This window comes from Geotrypetes seraphini, chromosome 5 (assembly GCF_902459505.1).
Source record: "Geotrypetes seraphini chromosome 5, aGeoSer1.1, whole genome shotgun sequence".
NCBI classification, from domain to species: Eukaryota; Metazoa; Chordata; class Amphibia; order Gymnophiona; family Dermophiidae; genus Geotrypetes; species Geotrypetes seraphini.
In genome coordinates, this window is record NC_047088.1 from 167753143 (window position 1) to 167778244 (window position 25102).

Sequence of the window (25102 nt, forward strand, 5' to 3'; positions counted from 1 at the left end):
GAATCATGGCTAGGTAGCCGCTTTAGCCTACCTAACACCACTTACGGAACTGGCCACACCTACTTTGATGTTCTGCGGCCTAAAGCGGCTACCTAGCCATGATGCCATCCACCTTTTATTTAGGCATTGGTAGGTACTTCAACACTGGCATTTTTTGTCATTTCTGATGGCATTTTTCAGACATCGGCAGGGCGCCTACTGATGCCTAAATTTAGGCACTGGTTATAGAATTTCCCCCTGTGTGTTTGACCTGTGTTGATGCCTCTACTTCTTGGCCATCTTCGCTGTTTTGTTCTTTTTTGCATTTTCTGCAGAGATTATCTTCTCTTGGGTTTTTTTCATAATGATTTGAAGGCAATATAATAAGTTAACATTGGGAGAATTAGCTTATCATGGATACCAAATTTCATATTTTTATGTTTTATTTTTCATTAGTTAATAATTACAGAACTTTATTTTCAAAAGAGTGAGATGATTGTGACTTCCTTCATGTGCCCTCCAGTCACTTTGTCATGAATATACAGGTTTAGATATGGAGTACACATTTCTCAAATATAGTTTTTCCTACTGATTTTTGCAAACAGTAAACACTATAATTTCATGAATATGCATATACTACAGTTGAATGTATAAATAAATGAATTGCTTTGGGCAGTTCATGCTGTGGGAATTTCTAGTTATTCTGCTACAGAAAAGAGATTGGACTGAATAATAATTCAGTAAAACATTTGGCCATTCTATTGGACTCAGAATTGTCAATGGCAATCCAAATGTTAGCTGTACTTTGAGCTTTGTTGGAAGCTTGTGCTTAATGCAATTTCTCCAGTACTACAGAGATCATAAAAATGTACTTCTGTTACACTATGTAATAAATTTTTTTTGTTCTTGGGAAAATAAGTGTTCTTTCTTAATTGCCTAGTCCACAAAAACAAAGAAAATGGCTATCATAAGAACATAAGAATAACCTTACTGGGTCAGACCTTAGCTAGGACTAGGGCAGAGCGTGATTTGGGAGTAATCATTAGTGAAGACATGAAAACTGCCAAGCAGGTGGAAAAAGCTGCATCCAAGGCTAGACAAATGGTGGGATGCATCCGTAGAGGTTTCATCAGCCGGAGGCCCAAAGTCATAATGCCCCTGTACAGATCCATGGTGAGACCTCATCTTGAATATTGTGTTCAATTCTGGAGACCACATTATCAAAAAGATGTGCGGAGAATCGAGTCGGTTCAGCGAATGACCACCAGGATGGTCTCGGGACTCAAGAACCTCCCATATGAGGAAAGACTAAATAAACTGCAGCTATACTCGCTCGAGGAACGTAGAGAGAGGGGAGACATGATTGAGACTTTTAAATATATCACGGGCCGCATCGAGGTGGAAGACGATATCTTCTTTCTTAAAGGACCTTCAACAACAAGAGGTCATCCGCTGAAAATCAAAGACGGGCAATTTCATGGCGACGCCAGGAAGTATTTTTTCACCGAAAGGGTAGTCGATCATTGGAATGAACTTCCATTGCGGGTGATTAACGCCAGCAGCATGCTCGATTTTAAAAAGAAATGGGATATGTATGTGGGATCTCTAGCCAGGTGAAGTCTAGGGGTAGGTCATTAGCGTGGGCAGACTTGATGGGCTGCAGCCCTTTTCTGCCGTTATATTCTATGTTTCTATGTTAATTGTCCATTTATCCCAGTATCCCGTCTTCATGGTGGCCAATACAGATCCCTGTACCTGGCAAAAGCCCAGGTTTTGGCTGAAATAAAGCTAAGTACACATGCACTTTATATTTATATGAGGAAATGAGTTGAAACCGTTAAAAATTTATATTTATTTGAAAAATAAGAATAATTAAAAAAATAAGAAAATATTTATTTGTTTCACGAAAGTTAATTATTGTGGACAGCCAATGATGAAGCATCACGTAAAGCTTCCCAGAGTTTGAAAAGTGACATAGCGGTGGAGTGGTGGGGCTGAGGCTTTCCTTGAAGATATATTAACGGTGAAAATTATACAGAATCCAGATTCAGTTGATTAGAACAGATGTATAAACGATAGGACTAGATAAAAACAAAGATTCTAATTCTTGTCATAGAGGTTTGGGCTAAAAGCCCAAATATAAGCATCATTCTATGCTACCAATTCAGGGAAAGCAGTGGTTTCCCTGAATTGGTAGCAGTGGTTATTGGCACATTGGGAAGTTCTGGCGGCTCTGCTGAATGACCTTTTCAAAGCTTCTTTAGAGTCGGGAGTGGTACTGGAGGACTGGAGTAGGGTGGATGTGATCCCTCTACACAAAAGTGGTAAGTGGTAGTAAGGAAGAAGTAGGGAATTACAGACCAGTAAGTTTGACTTCTGTGGTAAGCAAATTATTGGATGCACTTTTAAAACAAACAGAGAATGGTGAAGCTTCTGCAATCCGGTGGATTACAGGACCAGAGGAAACATGGATTCAATAGGATTAGGTCTTGTCAGACAAATCTGATCAACTTCTTTGACTAGGTGACCAGAGAATTAGGTAGAGGGAGTGCGCTAGTTGTGGTATATTTAGATTTTAGCAAAGCCTTTGACAGTGTTCCACACAGATGTCTAATAAATAAACTGAGTGCTCTTGGGATGGGCCCCAAAGTGATGGGCTGGGTCAGGAACTGAAGTGGAAGACGGCAGAGGGTAGTGGTCATTGAGGAAAGGGATGTTACCACTGGTGTGCCTCAAGGTTATGTTCTTGTGTCTGTTCTTTTTAACATTTTTATAAGTGATATTGCTGAAGGGCTGTTAGGTAAGTTTTGCCTCTTTGCAAATGATACCAAAATCTGCAATAGAGTGGACACCCTGGGTGGTGTGAATAACATGAGAAAAGACCTTACGAAGTCTGAAGAATAGTTTGAAATTTGATAGCTAAAATTTAATGCTAAGAAATGCAAGGTCATGCATTTGAGCTGCAAAAGCCCAAAAGAATGGTACAATTTACGAGGTGAAGAACTTATGAGCAGGACTTAAGTGCGATTGTATGTGATGATCTTAAGGTGGCCAAACAGGTTGAAAAGGTGACGGCAAAAGCTAGAAGGATGCTAGGGCGCATAGGAAGAGGTATGGCCAGTAGGATAAAGGAGGTATTGATGCATTTGTATAAGACTCCAGTGAGACCTCATTTAGAATATTGTGTATAATTCTGGAGGTTGCACCTTCAAAAAGATATAAAAAGGATGGAGTCGGTCCAGAGGAAGTCTGCTAAAATGGTGCGTAGGCGTATGGGGACAGACTTAAAGATCTCAATCTATATACTTTGGAGGAAAGGCGGGAGAGGGGACATATGATAGTTGTTTAAATACCCACATAATATAAATGTGCATGAGTCGAATCTCTTTCATTTGAAAGAAAACTCTGCAATGAGCGGGCATAGGATGAAGTTAAGAGGTGACAGTCTCCAGAGTAATCTGAGGAAATACTTTTTTACGGAAAAGTTGGTAGACGCGTGTAACAGTCTCCTGGAATAGGTGGTGGAAACAGAGACTGTGTCTGAATTCAAGAGGGCCTGGGATAGGCACATGGGATTTGCAGACTAATTGGGCCATTTGGCCTTTATCTGCCATCATGTTTCTATGTTTTTATGTATTCTTATGTTCTTATGGGTTCCCAGACAGCTCCTGAGACCCTATGGAGCACAGCCTGCCAGTTTCTAGGGTTTAGATAGTGAAGGGTGCTAGGGATAAATTTCCAGGCCATCAGGAAGACACTGTACAGTAGGTGGGGAACCTCCATTGATGAAACTCAAAAGAGGTGCCTCCTGTAAGAGAAACACAGCTCCAGAACAGCCTCCATCTTCCTGCATAAGGTTCAAAACAAATCACACATAGCTACAGCTCTATCCAACCAGTATCCAACAGGTTTAGAGGAGATATAGAATCTTTTCACTTCTGAGCTTCAGTGATGAATAAATAATAATAAACTACTTTAACATTACAGTCTTCATGAACATTTTATTTGCATTACATGCTAGGTTTACAGGGACCCTTGTAGCACTACGGTGTTTAAGGACACAATGAAAAATAAATGTTCAATCAAATTAAGCCTACTTTAAAAATGATTCATAAAGCCTTAAAGGGAACACACTGTAATTTTATGTTCTAAGCTTGTTTTAAATTTGTTTTACACAGTACCTGTTATCATATGAAGTTTATTAAAGACTATCTTTGAAATTGTTATTCACTGCACAGAATTTGAGGATTGTTTTTTTTCTGCTCCACAGGTGGAAAATGTCATAAGTCGTGCACTGGTCGATGCTGGGGCCCAACAGAAAATCACTGCCAAAGCTGTAAGTTTTTGAGAATTGTTTGAAAGGTAGTATCTGTTCAATTAAGTATTTGAAATATTCAGTGTTAGGTATGTGCTTAAATAGGCATGGGGAGAGAAAATGTTAAAAGCCATTTCCATGGGTAAAAAAACATATTCATAGACTAAGCTATGTGAAAATTTCCCACTCTGTGTGAATTTTCCTAACAGTAGGGTATCTCCAATTGAATTGTTGAATAAATATTTTCCAGAAGTTTTGCTGTTTTCTATTATGGATAGTAATAGTATCTTTAAGTGGCCCTTTTAATAAGGAGTGTTAAAATTTGCAGTTATTGTGGATTAATGCAGGACTTGAGTACACAATACCTGCAAACTTTTCACATCAACTAGTGGGGACGTAACCATAATTTTCTAATCAGGTCCTGCATTCATGTTCCCATTAATTCTTGCTTCCTGGAAGCAGTTAACATGGAAGCACTTAGGGCCTAATTCTGGAAACAGTGCCTGCTGTGGTAGGCGCCTGAAAAACAGGTCAGTCACCGGTAGACACCATGTCCAGAATTATGTATGTTTTTTGTACAGTACAAGCCAAATAACTCCAAATAGTATGTCCAGAGACCCAGTGTTTCAGTGAACTATATTAATATATGGTCTCTAAGGTATATCTTCATAAGTACTTTCAAAGGTTTATAAACCTCATTAGTGTCTGCTGAATGAAAACAAACTTTCTTCCTACAGATAAGTGACACGCTGAGATTGATAGTACAATTTCTTTATTATCTCATGTAGTATAAATAGTCATACTCATCTCAGTCTACGCGGGTGGGGACAGCACTCCGACATAGAAACTATGTTTCGCCCTAATCGGGCTTTATCAAGGAAAGTCCCCTTATAAAGTGCAAACAGCAATTCAAATATTATAAGAAGCAATAAATATACTTTTAAATAACTCAATAGCATTTTATAAAACATTATCATAGATAAATAAATAAATACCTTACGCCATACAGCTCATGCTCCCCGCGCTAAATTGTTCAGTCAGCTAGGGAACATGGCCGCTGTGTTCTCTCAATTTATATTCTTTCAAACAGATCATGTGATGATGACATAATGTTCATTCGTCCCGCCCCTGGCCAACCAAAAACAAACCTATCATACTAATGTCATCCACTCTATTTCTGAATTCAAACCCCAGGGTTTCACACAGTTTAAATTGTAAATCCATTTTTGTTCTTTAAAATTTAGTTTTTCTTGAAAGTTCCCTCCCTCCCACCCAATCTGTATCTGTAGACTGAGATGAGTATGACTATTTATACTACATGAGATAATAAAGAAATTGTACTATCAATCTCAGCGTGTCACTTGTCTGTATGGAAGAAAGTTTGTTTTTTGTACAGACATCTTAAATGTAGGCCCAGCATGAGGACACTTCCAATGTAAGCCATGCCTACGCTGGCCTTAGGCATCTATAAGCGTACTTAGGCATTGTAGGCATCATAAACCGCATCCATTTTTTTTAGAAAACATGCATTCTGATTGGTCAGTTAGATGGTGGTAGGACTCCTATTGCTGCCTACAACTGGGATGCTGTTTTGAGAATCAGGCGTAACTCGGTAGGCACCGTTGAAAACGGTACCAAATACATTCAAAATTAGGCATCATTTGTAGAATTGTGCCTATCGCCTAAGTCAATTTAGGTGCAAGTAGTCATGTACAACTTAGGTGCTGATGTATGAGGTCAGGGCTTTCTTGGCCTAAAACGGTGTTTCTCAACTTCTTCAAGCTAAATATCGCCTAAGCCTAACAAATACCAACCGAGTATCCCCGCCCAAGCTCCGCCCCATACCCCACCCCCATAATAATAGTACTAATTGTAACACAATTTATTCCATCCATTTTTCATATACACACAATATAATCTTAATACCGTATTTTCACACATATAACGCGCGCGTTATACACGATTTTTACAAACCGAGTATAACCATGCGCATTATATTCGTGAGCGCGTTATCCCCCTTTTTTTTACATAGTTCCCTCACCCGACGTCTGATTCACCCCGCAGGACCGCTCGCACCCCCACCCCGAAGGACCGCTCGCGCTCGAACACGCACTCGTACCTGCACCCCCACCCCGAAGGACCGCCCGCACCCCCACAGCCTCCCCCCATCATGTAGAAGCTGCATACCGTCGTCCTGCTGCTTCCTCTGCCGGCGGTCCTGCCCCTTCTCTTAGCCCTGCGTCTACGCTGCTTCCTTTGCCGGCGGTCCCGCCCTTTCTCTGACATCAGAGAAAGGGCGGGACCGCTGGAAGAGGAAGCAGTGTAGACGCAGGGCTAAGAGAAGGGGCAGGACCACCGGCAGAGGAAGCAGCAGGACAACGGTAGGCAGTTTCTACATGATGGGGGGGAGGCTGTGGGGGTGCGAGCGGTCCTTCGGGGTGGGAGTGCGGGTGCGGGTGCATGTGCGAGCGCGAGCGGTCCTTCGGGGTGGGGGTGCGAGCGGTCCTGCAGGGGGGTGAATTGGATTCCGGGGGGGGGGGGCATCAGGCTTTCAGGGTGGGGACAGGACTTCAAGGGGGGACAGGACTTCAAGGGGGAGAGGAGAGTTGGGGCGGGCTAAAGGAGAGTCGGGCTGGCCAGAGGAGAGTCGGGGCGGGCTAAAGGAGAGTCGGGCTGGCCAGAGGAGAGTCGGGGCGGGCGAAAGGAGAGTCGGGGCGGCATGCATGGTATACAAAAATTTATTTACATAAATTACAGTTTCCGTGCGCTATACCCGTGTGCGCGTTTTACACGGGTGCGCGGTATATGAGTGAAAATACGGTAATACATAATGGTAACCACAAAATAAAAATAACAACAAAAAACACAAAGCACACTGTACGCATAGAAAATGTTAATTATCATTTATATTCGGGTATTTTTTCAAAGAGGTCAAGGCAGATTACTTTAAAATATGCAATCAGTAACAACTATAGAAAAATTGACAAATATAGAGCAAAATATAGACAACAGATATAAATTCACAAAACTGACACCTTTTGATCACTAAATTGAAAATAAAATTATTTTTCCTATCTATGTTATCTGGTGAGTTCATGAGTCTCTGGTTGCATGCTTCCTCTCCTCCGGACCCCATTCCTGCATGCTTCCTCTCCTCCGGACCCCATTCCCTTACCCAACCAACATCTCTCTCTCTGTTCCTACATGAGTCCAACTTTCCTTCCTTGAGAGATCTAGGCATCTCTCCCACCCCCTCTACTGCCATATCCAACATTTATCCCTCTCTCATCTCCCAGATAATATGCAGCATTTTTCACCACAGCCCACCAGCCCCTTGCCCATTTCTCCTCCTATCACCCCTCTCCAGCATCATGCCACATTTTTCCCTCCATCACTATGTCCAAAATTCATTCCCCTAACATCCCCTTCAATCTGCTCTCTCCACCACCATATCCAACATTTCTCCCTCTCAACCTTCTATTCCCCATGCATCTCTACCTCACTTCTCTCTTTCTCTATGCCCATTTTTCCTTTCCCCATGTGCACCATTTTCACTCACACACTCATGCCCATCAATTCTACCTTTCTATTCCCTTCCTCCTATGTCCCAAGTTAGTGCCTCATGTGCCAAAATTGACATTGGGGGGGAAGGCTTGTGGGCCAGCCACGTGCAGCATGTGAGTCGCTGCGTGCGCCGTGTTCCGTCCCAGTGTGGAGTTGCTGCTGGGGTGGGGGTGGGAGGTGGAGCGTGTCGGCTTCGCTAGATAAGTTAGCTGGCCAAGTTAAAAAAAAGGATATTCAATGCCGGTCACTGTGTCAGAGCTGACCATGGGACCTCCCGCAGCCTGAATATTGGCTCCAATGTGCTAACATTTAGGTACATACATTTATGCCTTCCATAGACCAGGCATAAGTGGTCATGCCAATGTGCTGACACATGAAATGCTGACCTACACTATAATGGAATCTGTCCGTAAAGATATCATTATGGAATAGTGCTTAGTGCCCATCATGTGGCCTGCATTTTAGCACCTACGTTTTGGCAACCTATACAGAATTGCCCCTTAAGGGGGAACTTGTAAATGGTGTCTAAAAAGATAGGTGCCTATAATATATTTATTATTTATTTTTAAAATGTATAGACCAGTGTTCTTCAACCTTTTTACACCTATGGACCGGCGGAAATAAAATAATTATTTTGTGGACCGGAAAACTAATAAGACTGAAATTTTTAAAAACTCCATTGCCACCCCATCCCCGCGAGCTCGGTCCCATTAACCATCTGATCTCATCCACACAAGCCTCAAATAGTTATGATTTTATATTGAACATATTTTATTAAAGTATAAAAAGAAACAATATTCTGTACAATTGTCATTTTATAAATATAAATAATACAGGGAAAGGATCAACAAAACCCCCGTCTCCCCTCCCCTTCACATATATCCCCTCTACTATCAAGAAAATTGAATAAACTAAACTAAACTAAGCCTTAGGTTTGTATACCAAATTATATAAACCAAATTATTACAGACTGCTACACAAATATCATGCTAACAGAATACCACAGTCACACATGGCAGGAATGGTGTTAGGGGAGTGGAACTAGGGCAACTGCCTCCTGGTCAGAGAGAGCCCTAAGCCAGCTGGAAGCTAAAGATGCACTGCCTGGGCTTTGCACTCCCCAGTTATGTCTAACATCAGCTCTAGCAGGATACATATTTTAAATCTGATATATTCTAATCACAAGATAGAAATAAAATTATTTTTTCTAACTTTTGTCGTCTCTGGTTTCTGCTTTCATCTTCTTTTCACTCTCTTCCATCCAGTGTCTGCCCTCTGTCTCTTCAATCCAGCATCTGCCTCTTCCATCCACTGTCTTCCCTCCACCCCTCCCCCTTCCATATGGTATCTGTGTTCTTTCTATGCCCCTCTCTCCTACACCAGATCTAGCATCTTTGTCCCTCTTTCCTTATTTTTCATCTGACCCCCCTTCCCAGCATCAATCTCTTTCTACTTTGTCATTCCTCTGTTTCTCCCCTTTCTCTCATCTGATCTCTCCATTCCATCCTGACTCCTTCCCCTCCTCTAATCTCCCTGCCAGCTGTTTCCTTCTAATGTTCCTCCTCCCCTGTCCAGCAGTACCTTCTCCCTTTCTTCCTCCCCTTATCCAACAGTAATTCTCGTCCCTTCCCCTTCTCCCCTGTCAGCAGTAGCCCCTTCCCCTTCCCCTCCCTTGTCCAGGAGTACCCCTTCTCCCTTTCCTCCTCCTCTTATCCAACAGTAATTCTTGTCCTTTCCCTTTCCCTTCTCCCCTGCCAGCAGTAGCCCCTTCCCCTCCCTTGTCCAGGAGTACCCCTTCTCCCTTCCCTCCTCCTCTTATCCAACAGTAATTCTTGTCCCTTCTCCCCTGCCAGCAGTAGCCCCTTCCCCTCCCTTGTCCAGGAGTACCCCTTCTCCCTTCCCTCCTTCCCTCTCCAGCAAATGTTTCCTCGATGTAGGCTAGCGGCAGCTCTGTGTACTTTTAACTTCGGCACACAGCTGCCCTAAGCTGTATTTTAGCGCAGTTTCATGAGGCAGCCTCGGGGCCTTTGGTAGGCCGGCCCACATCGCATCATCGAAACGAGCCGGCCTATCAAAGGCCCCGAGGCTGCCTCATGAAACCGCGGCTAAAAAACTGCTTAGGGGCAGCTGTGTGCCGAAGTTAAAAGTACACAGAGCTGCCCCTTCTTGTCTAGGGGTGCGGAGACACGCGGCAGGAGTAGGAGGTGGAAGGCAGGAGTGTCGGCATAGCGACGGCAACAGGAAGTTGCACGTCAGCTGATGCCGGCACTTTTTGCTGTGGCGGGGACCCGAATCTTTCGCGGACCGGCAACATTTTTTTGCGGACCGACACCGGTCCGCGGACCGGCGGTTGAAGAACTGTGGTATAGACCATCTATTTTTAAACAGTTTCCATGTAAAATAACAATCACACTTGGGCACCTGTTACAGAAACCTGCCAAACTTAAAACTTAGGTGCATGGCCAGAGTTTAAAAGCCTACATTAAAGACGCATAAGTCCCATAGAGGACTGTGCTTAGCAGCTAGAGAATGACACGTGGACAAATTTTTCCCTATTCCTGCAGGAACTCAATTTCCCCGTCCCTGCAAGTTTTGTCGCCGTCCCTGCCCCATTCCTGTAAGCTCTGCCTTAACCATGCAAGCCTCGAACACTTATGATTTTAAAGTGTTTGAAGCTTGTGCAGATGAGGACAGAGCTTGCAGGAATGGGGCAGGGACAGAAAAAGAACTCGATGGGATGGGAAAATGAGTTCCCGCGGGGATGGTGAAAAATTTGTCCTCGCGTCATTCTCTATTAGTAGCAACTAAGTCCTTCTCCACTCCTAGACATGCCTACTTTGGAGTTAGATGGAAGGAGATAGGTGCCTATCACACAATTACTTTTTATTTTTTTCAATTATCAATGGAAAGAGAGAGAATATATTGACTTGTTTTTGTAGGTAAGTGTAACTACAAAGGATAATAAGCTAATCATAATCATGAAGTAGATGATATAAAATTGTCTTGCAGCCAACCATTCAGCTCTAAAAAGCAGAAAAGTCAGTTTTACTGAATACATCTGTTGAGGTTTGGTACCTCATTAGCCTGCAAAGGTGAAAATGCATTGTTCAGTAAGACATTTATTTTTATCTTGCTGGTCTGTAAGTCATTCTGATATTTCATAATGAGATCTTTAATATACTCAACACATAATAATGCTATATCCACATTTAAATTTTCTTCATTTTTTGTGATTTTATATAAATCCAAATTTTCCAATAGATCTGACATGGAGCGTATTATTTTTCTAAGGAAAAAGTCCTGGGTGTAATTGGTTTGGCATGAATTTAGGTTGGGCTGATTTAAAATGGCAGAATTTATCTTATCTTTTTCACTCATGTTGCTCATTCTTTATTGTGAGTATGTAAAACATGCAGCGAGAATGCCACAGGCGATATCATTTGATGGATGTAAAAGCCAAAAAAGGATGCCAGACAATACAAGGTGGAAGGAGTCCAACCTAGTTAATGACTAAAAATATTTATTAAGGAACACACAGGCAAACCTATTCCTATATGCTTGTGTGACAGTCCTAGCAACTAGGAAAAAATAATATTAAAAAATGAGGTTGTTTTACTGGTTTTTCCTAATCCAAGTAAATAACTTTTTTGACTCCACAAGTTTTCCATAAATTAGTCACCATTATCCTTCCCCTAACTCCTGTTCTCTGTCTTGTCTATGTTCCACCTCCACTTACATCCTATGTTATCTATTATGAAGGTTTAGGGGGAATTCATCAAGCAACGTTAGGCCTTAAATCACATTGCCCCCTTTTACGAAGCCGCGTTGGGCTTTTTTAAATCACCGGCCATGGCGGTTATTAGCTTTGACGCTCAATTTTTCAGTTTTCTGCTCCCAGCTCAAGCTAAGTAGTACAGTACTCCCCTGCGAACTCGCAGTTCAGTGTTCGCAGCCCCAGTTGTTTGCGTTTTTTTCCCTCCGCAAAAATATCCTCCGTCCGCCTCTTCCATGACCCGGGACCACCGTGCACATCTTCTGGCCCCCATTACTCGCAGCTGCCGACTCAGTAGCCCCTACAGCCCTATCCCGCCTCCAATTATTGTAGTTTTTCAAAATTTGCGGGTGCTCCTGGAACGCAACTCTCACGAATTTCAGGGGAGTACTGTAATCTAAATGGTATGGTTATATGGTAGCCAACAATATGAAATAAAAGTGATAAAATCCACTAAAAAAAACAGAATTTACATGCATCACTCAGTGACACTAAGGGCTTCTTTTACGAAGGTGCGCTAGTGTTTTTAGCGCATGCACCGGATTAGCACGCGCTAGCCGAAAAACTACTGCCTGCTCAAGAGGAGAGGGTAGCAGCTAGCGCACGCTATTCCACGCGTTAAGGCCCTAACATGCCTTCGTAAAAGGAGCCCTAAGGGTTGTTTTTTGTTTTTTTTTAAGACTAATTATAGCTCACAAAAAGGGTGACCAGACAAGATTTATCTAATGTCCGGCAGCCACAAGCACTTAAAGTCTTTATCCCCCAGGTCACAGATATTGGCAAGATAACTAAGAGAAAAGCATAACTATACGATTATCCATACTTTGTTGTGTTCAATAGTCTGTTAGACAGATAAAAAGAGATTTCCTATAATATTAATGGTTCATAATCAGTTGTGCGTGAGACACCAGCACGCCGACATTGGAGGGCAGACAATTCAGCACAAGACACCAGCGCGCCGCAGGAAAACTAGTTTTAAAGAGCTCCAAAGCAGAGTGTGATTGGGGAACCCCCCCACTTTACTGCATAGTGTTCGCGCTGATGTTGGGGGGAGGTTGGAGGGTTGGAACCCTCCATTATAGAGAAAACGGAACTTTTTCTGATTTTTTTCAGGAAAAGTTCTGTTTTCTCCATAATGTGGGGAGTTGCACCCCCCACACCCCTCCCAGTGGCAGCACGAACAGTATGCAGTAAAGTGGGGGGGGGGGTCCCCACTCACACTCTGCATCGGAGCTCTTTAAAACTAAGTTTTCCTGCGGCATGCTTGTGTCTTGCGCCAAATTGTCAGCGCTCGATTGTCGGTGCGCTGGTGTCTGGCGTGCGATTGTCCCGTCACCAATATTAATTGACCATGCCATTAAAAACTGATTAAAAAACAAATCTAAAAACACTTAGTACGCTTCACCTAGTGACTCCTAAGTCGAGATACCTTGCAACGCCTAACATTGCCTACTTGAAAAGTAGGTGGTGTTAGGGGCAGAGAAGTAATTGGTTGTGAAAGGAGAAGTAATTGGGGTGGAAGGAGACGTACATAGATGGATCAGAAATTGGTTGGCGGGAAGGAAGCAGAGGGTAGGAGTGAAGGGCGACTACTCGGACTGGAGGAGGGTCACGAGTGGTGTTCCGCAGGAGTCGGTGCTCGGACCGCTGCTATTCAATATATTTATAAATGATCTAGAAACAGGGACGAAGTGTGAATAATAAAATTTGCAGACAATACCAAACTATTTAGTGGTGCTCGGACTAAAGAGGACTGCGAAGAATTACAAAGGGACCTGAACAAACTAGGGGAGTGGGCGACGAGATGACAGATGAAGTTCAATGTAGAGAAATGTAAAGTATTGCATGTAGGAAGCAGAAACCCAAGGTACAGGTATATGATTGGAGGGAGTGAGAATACCCAGGAAAGGGACTTGGGGGTAATTATGGACAAAACAATGAAGCCGATGGCACAGTGCGCAGCGGCCGCTAAGAGAGCGAATAGAATGCTAGGTATAATCAAAAAGGGTATTACAACCAGAATGAAATAAGTTATCCTGCCGTTGTATCGGGCGATGGTGCGTCCGCATCTGGAGTACTGCGTCCAATATTGGTCGCCTTACCTTAAGAAGGATATGGCGATACTCGAGAGGGTTCAGAGCAGAGTGACACATTTGATAAAAGGTATGGTAAACCTTTCATACACTGAGAGGCTGGAGAAACTGGGGCTCTTTTCCCTGGAGAAGAGAAGAATTAGAAGGGATATGATAGAGACTTACAAGATCATGAAGGGCATAGAGAAAGTGGAGAGGGACAGATTCTTCAAACTTTCGAAAACTACAAGAACGAGAGGGCATTCGGAAAAGTTGAAAGGGAACAGATTCAAAACCAATGCTAGGAAGATTTTCTTCACCCAACGGGTGGTGGATGCCTGGAATGTGCATCCAGAGGGTGTGATAGGACAGTACGGTATTAGGGTTCAAGAAGGGATTGGACAATTTTCTGAAGGAAAAGGGGATAGAGGGGTATAGATAGAGGACTACGATGGACCTCTGGTCTGACCCAGCAGAGGACTTCTTTTGTTCTTATGTTCTTCCAATCAGGATTCAGGAAATTCCACAGTACTGAAAATATCCTCCTCAACATCATTGACAATTGCTGGAAACTAATGGATCTCAGCGTGGCCTTCGACACTATTGACCATCCTCTCCTCATTGAGTGGCTCTCTGAAATCAGAATCTGAGACATTGCACTATGATGGTTCTCCTCTTTCTTGAATAACAGATCCCAACCCAGTAACAGATCCCAACCCAATAACAGATCCCAACCCAATAACAGATCCCAACCCAGTATCTCGTCTTCACGGAGGCCAATCCAAGTCACAAGCACCTGACAAAAACCCAATTAGTAGAAAGCATTCCATGCTACCGATCCAGGGCAAGCAGTGGGTAAGTCCACAGTCTGTCTCAATGGCAGACCATGGACTTTTCCTCTAGGAACTTATCCAAACCTTTTTAAAACCAGCTACATTAACCACTCTTACCACATCCTCTGGTAATGTGTTCCAGGCTTAACTTTTCTCTGAGTGAAAAAATATTTCCTCCTATTAGTTTTAAAAGTATTACTTTATAACTTAATCAAGTGCCCCCTAGTCTTTGTAAATCTTGATGCAGCAAAAAATTGATCTACTTGTACCCATTCTACACCACTCAGGATTTTGTAGACTTCAATCATATCTCCCCTCAGCCGTCTCTTTTCCAAGCTGAAGAACACTAACCTCTTTAGTATTTCCTAATATGAGAGATAATACTTTTCAAATGGAATTCTATGTTCACAGGGATCTGACAAACATATAATTCTACTGTCCACAAATTTTTGGCTGCTATGTTGATAGTGCCAAATCAAAAAGCCATCTTTACTTCACCTTATCGAGCTTTTATATTCTGCCTATACCATATGAAAAGGTTTGAAGCGGATTACAATAAGTGAAACAAGAACAATTTATTTATTTAATCCATTTTCTGTCCTGTTGTCCCCAAAGAGTTAGGAATGATTAAGAAGGGGATCATGAACAGATCGGAGATAGTTATCATGCCGCTGTACTGGACCATGGTATGCCCTCACCTGGAATACTCCGTCCAGCACTGGTCGCCGTACATGAAGAAGGACATGATACTACTCAAAAGGGTCCAGAGAAGAGTAACTAAAATGGTTAAGGGTCTGGAGGAGTTGCCGTACAGTGAGAGATTAGAGAAACTGGGCCTCTTCTCCCTTGAAAAGAGGAGACTGAGAAGAGACATGATCGAAACATTCAAGATACTGAAGGGAATAGACTTAGTAGATAAAGACAGGTTGTTCATCCTCTCCAAGGTAGGGAGAACGAGAGGGCACTTTCTAAAGTTAAAAGGGGATAGATTTCGTACAAATATAAGGAAGTTCTTCTTCACCCAGAGAGTGGTGGAACGCTATAGAGGAAAACACCCTCCAGGGATTCAAGACAAAGTTAGACAAGTTCCTGCTGAACCGGAACATACGCAGGTAGGGCTGATCTCAGTTAGGACACTGGTCTTTGACCTAGGGGCTGACGCGGGAGCGGACTGCTGGGCACGATGGACCACTGGTCTGACCCAGCAGCAGCAATTCTTATGTTCTTAACAGGTTGCAGGTTGAACATACATAATTTCAGTACAAGTTTATGATACAAGATTTTATCCTAATTTGATATATACTAGGGTCTAATATTAATATACATAATATACTGTACAATTTCTGGCTACAATTTGCCATTGTTATCCTTATGGTGCAAGTTTTTCAGTACAAGTTTTATCCTAATTTGACATACAGAAAGTTACAGTCTATGATTTACACATACTGATTCTGGTACCAATACATATTTCTTTGTAGTCTATTGATCAAGGGCAAGGGTTTAAGTGAAGATGTATGTTTTTATTGCTTTTCTAAAACTGAGGAGTCCTTCAAGACATATGATCTGCTGGGGGCAGCCAATTCCACTTGCTCAGTATGAAGTGGGAGTAGGACCATCTCTTGGCAGTTTGCAGTCGAAGGGGGCATTTTGAGGCATATTTTGTCCCGGGAGCAGAGGGACTGGTTTGGCATGTATGGAAGCTTAGCTGTCACGTAGCCTGGTGCCATGTTATGCAAGGTTTTGAACGTTAGCATCAGGCCCTTGAAGACACAATGTTTGGCTACAGGCAGCCAGTGAGCCGACACTAGATCCTGGGAGACAGGGTTGCGGGCACGGGAGTTTTTCAGAAGCCTGAAAGCCTCATTTTGAACACAGTGGAGATGTTGTATATTCTTCACAATGAGACTGTTGAATAGCACATTGCAGTAATCCATGCGGTAGACTACTAAGGCATGTAGTAGTTAGTCAAAGTCAGACTCTGAAAAGTAGTTCCTTATTTTTCGGAGTTGCCTTAGGTAGTAAAATGAGGAAGATATCACCTGAGAGATATGGTTGGAAAGTGACAGGTTGCAAATCAAGGAGTATTCCTAGGCTGCACACTTGGTCTTTTGCAGTTATAGTAGTCGAGTCCCAGCACAGAAAGGGATGGGCGTGGTCACATTGTTCTTTGTGGATCTAAAGAAGTTCCATCTTGGAGGCATTTAGTTGTAATTTGTTGATGGACATCCAGTTTTTTTAATTTCTGAGAGGCAGGTTCTGAGAGGCGAGCTTCACAATATGGGAGTCATGGGCTTCTCCTAGCTGTAGGAACAGTTGGATGTCATTCATGAAGGAGTGAATCCATATTTGATATTTGTGGACTATGTCTGGGACAGGTCTAATATTGAGATTGAATAGTAGGGGGGGATAGCAGAGCCCCCTGTGGAACACCGTATTTCATTAGTTTTGTTTTCGAGAGCACATCGTTGAGAAGAAGACTTGGATTGGCCTCCGTGAAGACGAGATACTGGGTTGGATGGACCATTGGTTTCACCCAGTAAGGCCATTCTTATTCTCAGAAGTGGAAAAGACAAAGGATAAGAGGAATTCTAAAAATTGATAATTCAGGCTCAGTTGTTAAGGAAAGTATGACATAAATTATATTATTGAACCTGCTTTTGTGAACAACCCAGAAATGGCCTTATAATTCAACTTTGTAACTGGATAAGCTGCCATTATAAGAAATCCGCTAAAAAGAACAGATGCCAGCACAAAATTTAGCACATCTCATTTTGTGTAATAACGTAAACAAATCCATGTATTCTAATAGGCAACATGATCCAAACATAATTGTATTTACAATACAGTTTCCACCTTACCGAGTGGCTGAAAGAGGAGAGTGCTGGTGCAGTAAATATCCAATTAGAGCAAGAAAAACAAACAGGAGTGGGGCAAAGAGAAAGAATAAGGGAAACAGCTGAGGCAGCAGTCCTGATCAATCAGGTTAATATAACACTTTCTCTGCAAGCCTACATCTTTAATTAAAATCCTTGTATTTCACTAATAAGTTCACATGTTCATACCACTACCCTATTGATTTCTGCTCCCTTCCATTTTTTTTTTCCTTTTTAGATTTACAGTTTCCTGACATAATATAAAATTAAATGAAACACTGAAGGAAGACTGATTAATTACTCAGGTTTCTGGAGCAAAGCACAGACTACATTAAAATGAACAAAAACAACAACAACAAAAAAAAACCTCAAGCATTTTCCGCTGTTACAGTTGTCAACCGAAAGCAAAATTTACAGAGAGAGAAAGCAATACAGAGATTCTTTATATTTAAAGATCTTTTGAATGGCTAAGATGGTAATTTTAGAAGCATTCACAGGTTTAAATGTTTAAAGAGACGTTTAAATGCTATTTCAAAACAGAGCAATACCAAGGGCTCCTTTTACTAAGGTGCGCTAGTGTTTCTAGCGCACGCAGGAAATTACCGCATGCTACGCTTCTAGAACTAACGCCGGCTCAATGCTGGCGTTAAGGTCTAGCCCGCGTGGCAATGTAGCTCGCACTATTCCACGCATTAAAGCCCTAGTGCACCTTAGTAAAAGGAGCCCCAAGAGATGATAAGCAACATCAAGAGTTAAGCAAAGTTTCTATTAATACTTTATAAATAAAACAGTGCCCAACTTGGCCTTGTTTCGCCCATAAAAACGCCGTTTCAAGGGTTTTACTGTAAATTAACATAAAAAATATATATGACTCATTTTCAAGCAAAAAAAAATGTGCAAAATGTGGCATAAAGGAGCAAATGGATGTTTTTTCTTGCCAAACCGTTCCAATTTGTTATATTTATGGGATCTTGTGTTTACATCTTGTAGGATGAATTTAAAAGAAGATTTTCATAATGATACCGCTAGTTAATGTCTTTTTGTGTTTGTCATGTTGAAACATGTTTAGCATTTCTTAAATATGTATGCATGTAATTTTATAAACCACATAGTTGTTATGCGGTATATACATTTTAAAATAAATATATATACTGTATATATAAAACCCTCTTCATTTAGACACCGGCAGTTAGACCTGTTATAGGTCTAAGTGCCCCAAAGCTGCCTAAAATGACCATATGACCACTGGAGGGATTAAGGCATGATTTCCCCTTACTCCCCCAGTTGTCACCAACCTCCTCCCACCACCCAGAGATGGGGGAAAAACAGCACATTGACAGCTTGCCATCAGTTGATTGCGGCAGAGGAACCCCCATGAGCTTCACTGATTTCTAGGATTCTGGCCAGCTCCCCCTGCCAGGATCTGCTGTAGCTCTACACCCCCTCCATCCCGACATCCCCAGACCCCCCCTGACATCCCCAACATCCCTCCACATCCCCCAACATTCTTGGATCCCCCCATATCACCAGACCCCTCCCCACATCACCCAACACCACCCCACATTACTCAACACCTCTCAACATCAGGCAACACCTCCCAATATCACTGATACCCCCAACATGAGGCAACACCCGCACCCACATATCACCTGACTCCTCCGTACCTTCCAGTGCAAAATCGGCATGCGGGAAGCCCATTCCTTCATGTCTATAGGGCTGCGTGCTGAGAATGATGGGCCTTCCACTCCCAATGCATCTTGGGATTCAGTGGGAGGGGCCTAAGGCCCTGATTGAATCAAAATGGTGATTCTTCTGTTAACCTTCAAACCAGGATGACACAACTTCCTTGAAGTTTTCATCACTTGTAAACCACTGTCCATGGAGAGATTTCTTCAAAACTCAGAACAGGAAATGATCTGAGGGAGCCAGGTCAGGACTGTAGGGTGGATGATTCAGTTGCTGAATGACATTCTTGGATGGCAGCCTGTGATTGTCATGACATGTGTACCAATGCATTGTCATGAAGAAGCAGCACTTCCACTGTGAGTTTTCTTTGTCTTTTCTCCTTGATTGACTCTTGCAAAGCAATCATTGTGTTGGTGTAATCTCCCCAGTTATGGTTGTCTTGTGTGGCATGAACTTCAGAAGCAAAAGTCCTTCATCATCCCAGAAGCAAAAGTCCTTCATCATCCCAGAAAACAGTTGCTATGACTTTGCCTGCAGATTTTTCTGTCTTGAACTTTTGTGGGGTTGGGATGACTTATGTTTCCAGTGCATTAACTCCTTTTTGGACTTAGGATCTCTGTGATAGACCCAAGTCTCATAAGAACATAAGAACATAAGCAGTGCCTCCGCCGGGTCAGACCACAGGTCCATCCCGCCCAGCAGTCCGCTCCCGCGGCGGCCCAAAACAGGTCAAGACCTGTCTGAATCATCAGAAGGGGCTCCCTTGCCACCTTGGTTTCCCATTTAAGTCCTGCCTTCCTATCGAAGTCCTAGCCCTCCGGTCTTGCACATGCACGACCAGGTTAGTTTATACTCATTTCCTGATTTACTTCCTATACTTGTATTACCTCCCAGCTCCTCCCTCAGTATCCCACGATCCCTTTATCCCTCAGGAATCCATCCAATCCCTGTTTGAATCCTTGTACCGTATTCTGCTTGATCACTTCCTCCGGTAGCGCATTCCAAGTGTCCACGACCCTTTGGGTGAAAAAAAACTTCCTTGCATTTGTTTTGAACCTATCTCCCTTCAGTTTCTCAGAATGTCCCCTCGTATTTGCTGTCCCCTTCAGTCTAAAGAATCTGTCCCTATCCACCTTCTCTATGCCCCTCATGATCTTGAAAGTCTCTATCATATCTCCCCTGAGCCTCCTTTTCTCCAGAGAGAAGAGCCCCAGCCTATCCAGCCTCTCGGCGTATGAGCAGTGTTCCAGCCCTCTTACCAATTTCGTTGCTCTCCTTTGGACTCTCTCAAGTACCGCCATGTCCTTCTTGAGGTGCGGCGACCAATACTGAACGCAGTACTCCAGATGTGGACGTACCATCGCTCGATACAAAGGCATGATGACTTCCCGTGTTCTGGTTGCTATGCCCTTCTTTATGATGCCCAGCATCCTATTGGCTTTTTTCGAGGCTGCTGCGCACTGTGCAGATGGCTTCAGTGATGCATCCACCAGCATACCCAAGTCTCTCTCGAGTCTGCTGTCTCCCAACAATACCCCCCCTAATTTGTAGCTGAACAACGGGTTCTTTTTCCCTATATGCATGACCTTGCATTTGTCCATGTTGAAGCGCATTTGCCATTTGTTTGCCCAGTCTTCCAGCTTGTCCAGGTCCCTTTGTAGGTCTTCACACTCCTCCCTGGTCGTAACTCTGCCGCACATATTGGTATCGTCTGCGAATTTTATAACCTCACACTTTGCCTCCTTTTCCAGGTCATTGATGAATATGTTAAAGAGTAAAGGCCCCAGCACCGATCCCTGTGGCACACCGCTCGTGACTCCCCGCCAGTCAGAATATTGACCCTTTACTCCAACCCTCTGCAGTCTTCCCGATAACCAGTGCTTGATCCATCTGTGCACATCCCCTCCCACCCCGTGGTTCCACAGCTTCTTAAGTAGCCTTTCATGTGGCACCTTGTCGAAAGCCTTTTGAAAGTCGAGGTAAATGATGTCTATGGGCTCCCCATTGTCCACCCGACTGCTTATTCCCTCAAAGAAGTACAGAAGGTTCGTTAGGCACGACCTTCCCTTACAGAATCCGTGCTGGCTTGTTCTCAGTAGGCCATTTCTCTCGATGTGCTCGCAAATGCCGTCCTTGATCATAGCTTCCACAATCTTCCCTATAATTGAAGTCAGGCTCACTGGCCTGTAGTTCCCAGGGTCACCCCTCGATCCTTTCTTGAAGATGGGTGTGACATTTGCCAATTTCCAGTCCTCCGGTACCTCACCAGTTTTCAAGGATAGGTTGCAAACATGTTGTATTGTGTCCGCTATTTCCTGTCTTAGTTCCTTCAGAACCCTTGGATGGATCCCGTCCGGGCCCGGTGATTTGCCGCATTTTAACCTGTCTATCTGTTTGAGGACATCCTCCCTACTTACCTCTATGTGCTCTAATTTTTCAGTCTGTTCCCCACTCATGAGCTCCTCTGAGTCTGGTATATTAGATTTGTCTTCGCTCGTGAAAACCGACGAGAAGAACGTGTTCAACCTCTCAGCTACCTCTTTATCCTCCTTAATCACTCCCTTCCTGTCCCCATCGTCCAACGGCCCTACTTCCTCTCTCGCTGGTCGTTTCCCCTTAACGTAACTGAAGAATGCCTTGAAGTTTTTCGCCTTCTTGGCCAGCCCCTCTTCGTATTTCCCTTTTGCTTTTCTAACCTCCCGGTGGCATTCCTTTTGGCATTTCCTGTGCGCCTGGTGATTTTCCTCTGTTGGGTCCTTTTTCCATCTCCGGAAAGATACTTTTTTGTCCTTTATCGCCCTCTTTACTTCTATTGACATCCAAACCGGGTCCTTTGGTCGCTTGTTCTTGCAGCCTTTCCTGAAGTTGGGGACGTACATTCTCTGTGCTTCTTGCAGGGCGTCCCTGAATAGGGTCCAGGCGCTTCCCACAGTCTCCATCCTAAAGATGTTTCTGAGCTTCCTCTCCACCATTTCCCTCATAGCAACGTAGTTCCCTTTCTTGAAGTTCAGCGCAGTTGTTGCGGTCCTCCTAACTATGGGTGTCCCTCTTTCTAATGTGAATCTGATCGTGTTGTGATCACTGTTGCCTAGTGGTCCTCCCACTTCTACCCCTCTTGCAGGCCCCCCTAATCCGTTTAGGATGAGGTCAAGAGTAGTACCCCCTCGCGTCGGTTCTTTGACTAGTTGCTCCATGAAGCAGTCCTTCACAGCTTCTACAAATCCTATCTCCCTATTGCAGTTGGAGTGACCCGTACTCCAGTCTATCCCTGGGTAGTTGAAGTCCCCCATCACTGTTACATTTCCAGTCCTGCACTCCTGTCTCAATTCCGCTTGGTCTTCACGGAGTCTTGTGACATGGCATCAGTATTCTTGAAACACATCTTGCACTAACCTTAGACATGCCCAACTTTTCATGAATTATTTTCCAAACTGTACCTGCCAAGATGATCATTTCTTCAGCTATTTGGGAAACCTTAATTCATCTATCTGACAAAATTAAATCCTTTACTTTCTTGCACATTTCTGTGGAAATTGTTCCACAGGCTGTCCAGTGTGAGGTTCATAATCAATGGATTCTCTACCCCACTTAAATTGCTTGCTCCAAAATTTTACTTTGTAGGATGATATGGTAGACTCACTATAAGCTGCAGTCATGCATTCATGGTTCTTCTTTGGCTTGTTCCCTTTTATTGTAAGAAATTTTATCACTGAATGGTACTCCAAATCTAGCAGTTTCTTACTTGATTCACACGAGGTCTATCTTGACATACTGTCTGTTGGAATGTTAGACTCTCACAGAGTTGCAACTGTGCATGGTGACCTTGAGACATGCCACAACATGCACAGACTTGTTTCAACACACTAGCTATTTTCTTTCATACTCATGTAGATAAATTATTGAACACCCCTTGTAGGTGATGTTGGGGTGCATGTTGATGCTGGGAATGGGACTGTTAGCGATGCTGGAATGCTGCTCCCATGTCTATGTAGGGAGGTAAACTACATTTCCCTCCTATATCCAGCTTTCTAAAATTGATGTTCTTTGTGGATGTGGAGGGGCTGGGAAGTGCAGCTGTGCTCCTATTTTACAAGAGGCCTTACATTTGGCAGAGTCTCTTGTAAACTAGGACAGGGATTCCACATGGCTTGATTTGGATGATGCAATTCCAAGCAGGCAAATGGAATAAATGTTTATCCACTCTCATTTCTAACTCACCCTCCTACCAAACTTTCAGAAAACCAATAAAAACCTATCTCTTTGATAAATTTCTCTGACTCCCTCCCTACCTTATAACCCTGCCTTGTATCTCCGATATGCCTCCGGATATCCTGACTACTCACGACTTGCTAAGTTAAGCTAATTGTCTTGATTGTAACATCGCTGTCTATGTACAGTCTCTTACTTTGTTAACCGCTCTGAACTGTTATGGTATTGCGGTATACAAAAATAAAGTTATTATTATTATTCCCTTCTGCATGTCCTTTCTCAAATGCCACTCCACATATGAAAAGAAATGGTAGGGGATTTATATTAGTGTGAGGTGTAGTCACTGCGTCCAGGGAACAAATTAAAATGAGAGTAGAGTTTATGACCTTGCACCTTCTGAAACAGCTCAGCCAGTATTTACTGTAACATAATCCTAACTAGTAGGTTTAGTGAGGCAATCTTTCAGGTTGGACTTGAACTAACAGTTCTGGTAAAATAGCTCTGAATTCCTTGGGAAGGGAGTAGAAGGAGAATTGCCATTTATGAGCTGTACTACCCCAAATGTTCTGTAATATTCCTGTTTAGCACTGCTTGTAACTTGCAGATGTTGCTGTGGATTCAGATGTGCCTCACCTTTAGGGTTACCAGATTTTTGTAAAGAGAAACCCAGATACATACCTCTGGCCCCCTACCGGCCTTAGCCATGACCTGTTCTGCCTCCAACCCCATCCCCCTTCAAAGCCTCATCTTTGTTTTCCAACCGCCAGGCCATGCCTGGAGGGTCTCTGAGCATGCGTGGATGCATGTGACGTCATCCATGCATACTCAGAGGCCCTCTAAATGCAGCCAGCAGGTCGAGGCTTTCCAAAACTAAGACAAACTACCGGGTTTTGGAAAGTCTGTCTGGGCACCCAGAAAGTCCTCTAAAAAGAGGACATGTCCGGGTTTTTCTGGATGTCTGGTAACCCTACCCATCTTCCAATGCTACCCCACTCAGGTACTCTTCTTTCCCTTTCCCTTCCCCAAGACACTCTATTTCCTTTGTTCCCCCCCTCCCCCACCCCAAGGTACTTTTTCCGTTCTCTGCCAGTATTTGCCTTTCCCTATCCCAGGTGTTCACCTTCCCTCTCTCCCCCACCCATGTGTACACACGCTCTGGGCCGGATTCTACAACAGCTGTTGAAAGTTAGGCGGCCTAACTTAATTGATTTAATTGAGTGCAAGTGGTGCAATAATTGGTTGTGCCATTAAAATACAATTAAAACCTCATAAAAGAAAACAGCTGCCACTACATGGCCTCCGGGACCGGCGCCTAGGTCCCTGGTGGCTAGCGGCACATAGTGATGAAATAGGCATGGTTAGGAGCGGCGCTGGGCTTTGGCATCATTATGTGCCACTGGCTGCAATTCAGGGAGGACCCTGGGCACCAGAAATGTAGGCCTATAAAACCCTGGCCTACATTTCCGATGCCTAGGGTACTAGGGAGCTGTGATTGTGGAAGCAGCACCTGTTGATTGATATGCGACAGGCAACACTTACAGAATCAGGGTCTCTATCTCTGTTCCTTCATTCCACCCTCCTAAACACTTTCTATCTCTTTCCTATCCCCCATGGCACACATTCTCTCTCCCTGCCCTGCCCCACAAGCCTGTCCTCCCTGTCCCCTGTACACTTTCTTTCCATTTCACATTCCCAAACCACTCTCTATTTCTCCTTTTTCCTCCCTCACCAATGCTCGCTCCCTCTCACTCTCTCCTCTCCTCCCCCTTCACCAAAGATGTCCATTGTTTTGGGAACTG

General features: G+C 43.5%; 1 protein-coding gene across 2 annotated transcripts in view; it reads left to right on the top strand.

Annotated features, from left to right (window-relative positions):
- The window catches only part of ERBB4 (erb-b2 receptor tyrosine kinase 4), a 1781744-nt gene that overhangs the window by 1200570 nt on the left and 556072 nt on the right, over window positions 1–25102 (top strand). For both annotated transcript variants that reach the window (XM_033945093.1, XM_033945094.1), the window contains exon 5: window positions 4250–4315. In XM_033945093.1, coding sequence (XP_033800984.1) covers window positions 4250–4315 — 66 coding nt within the window. The remainder of the gene's footprint in view (window positions 1–4249; window positions 4316–25102) is intronic.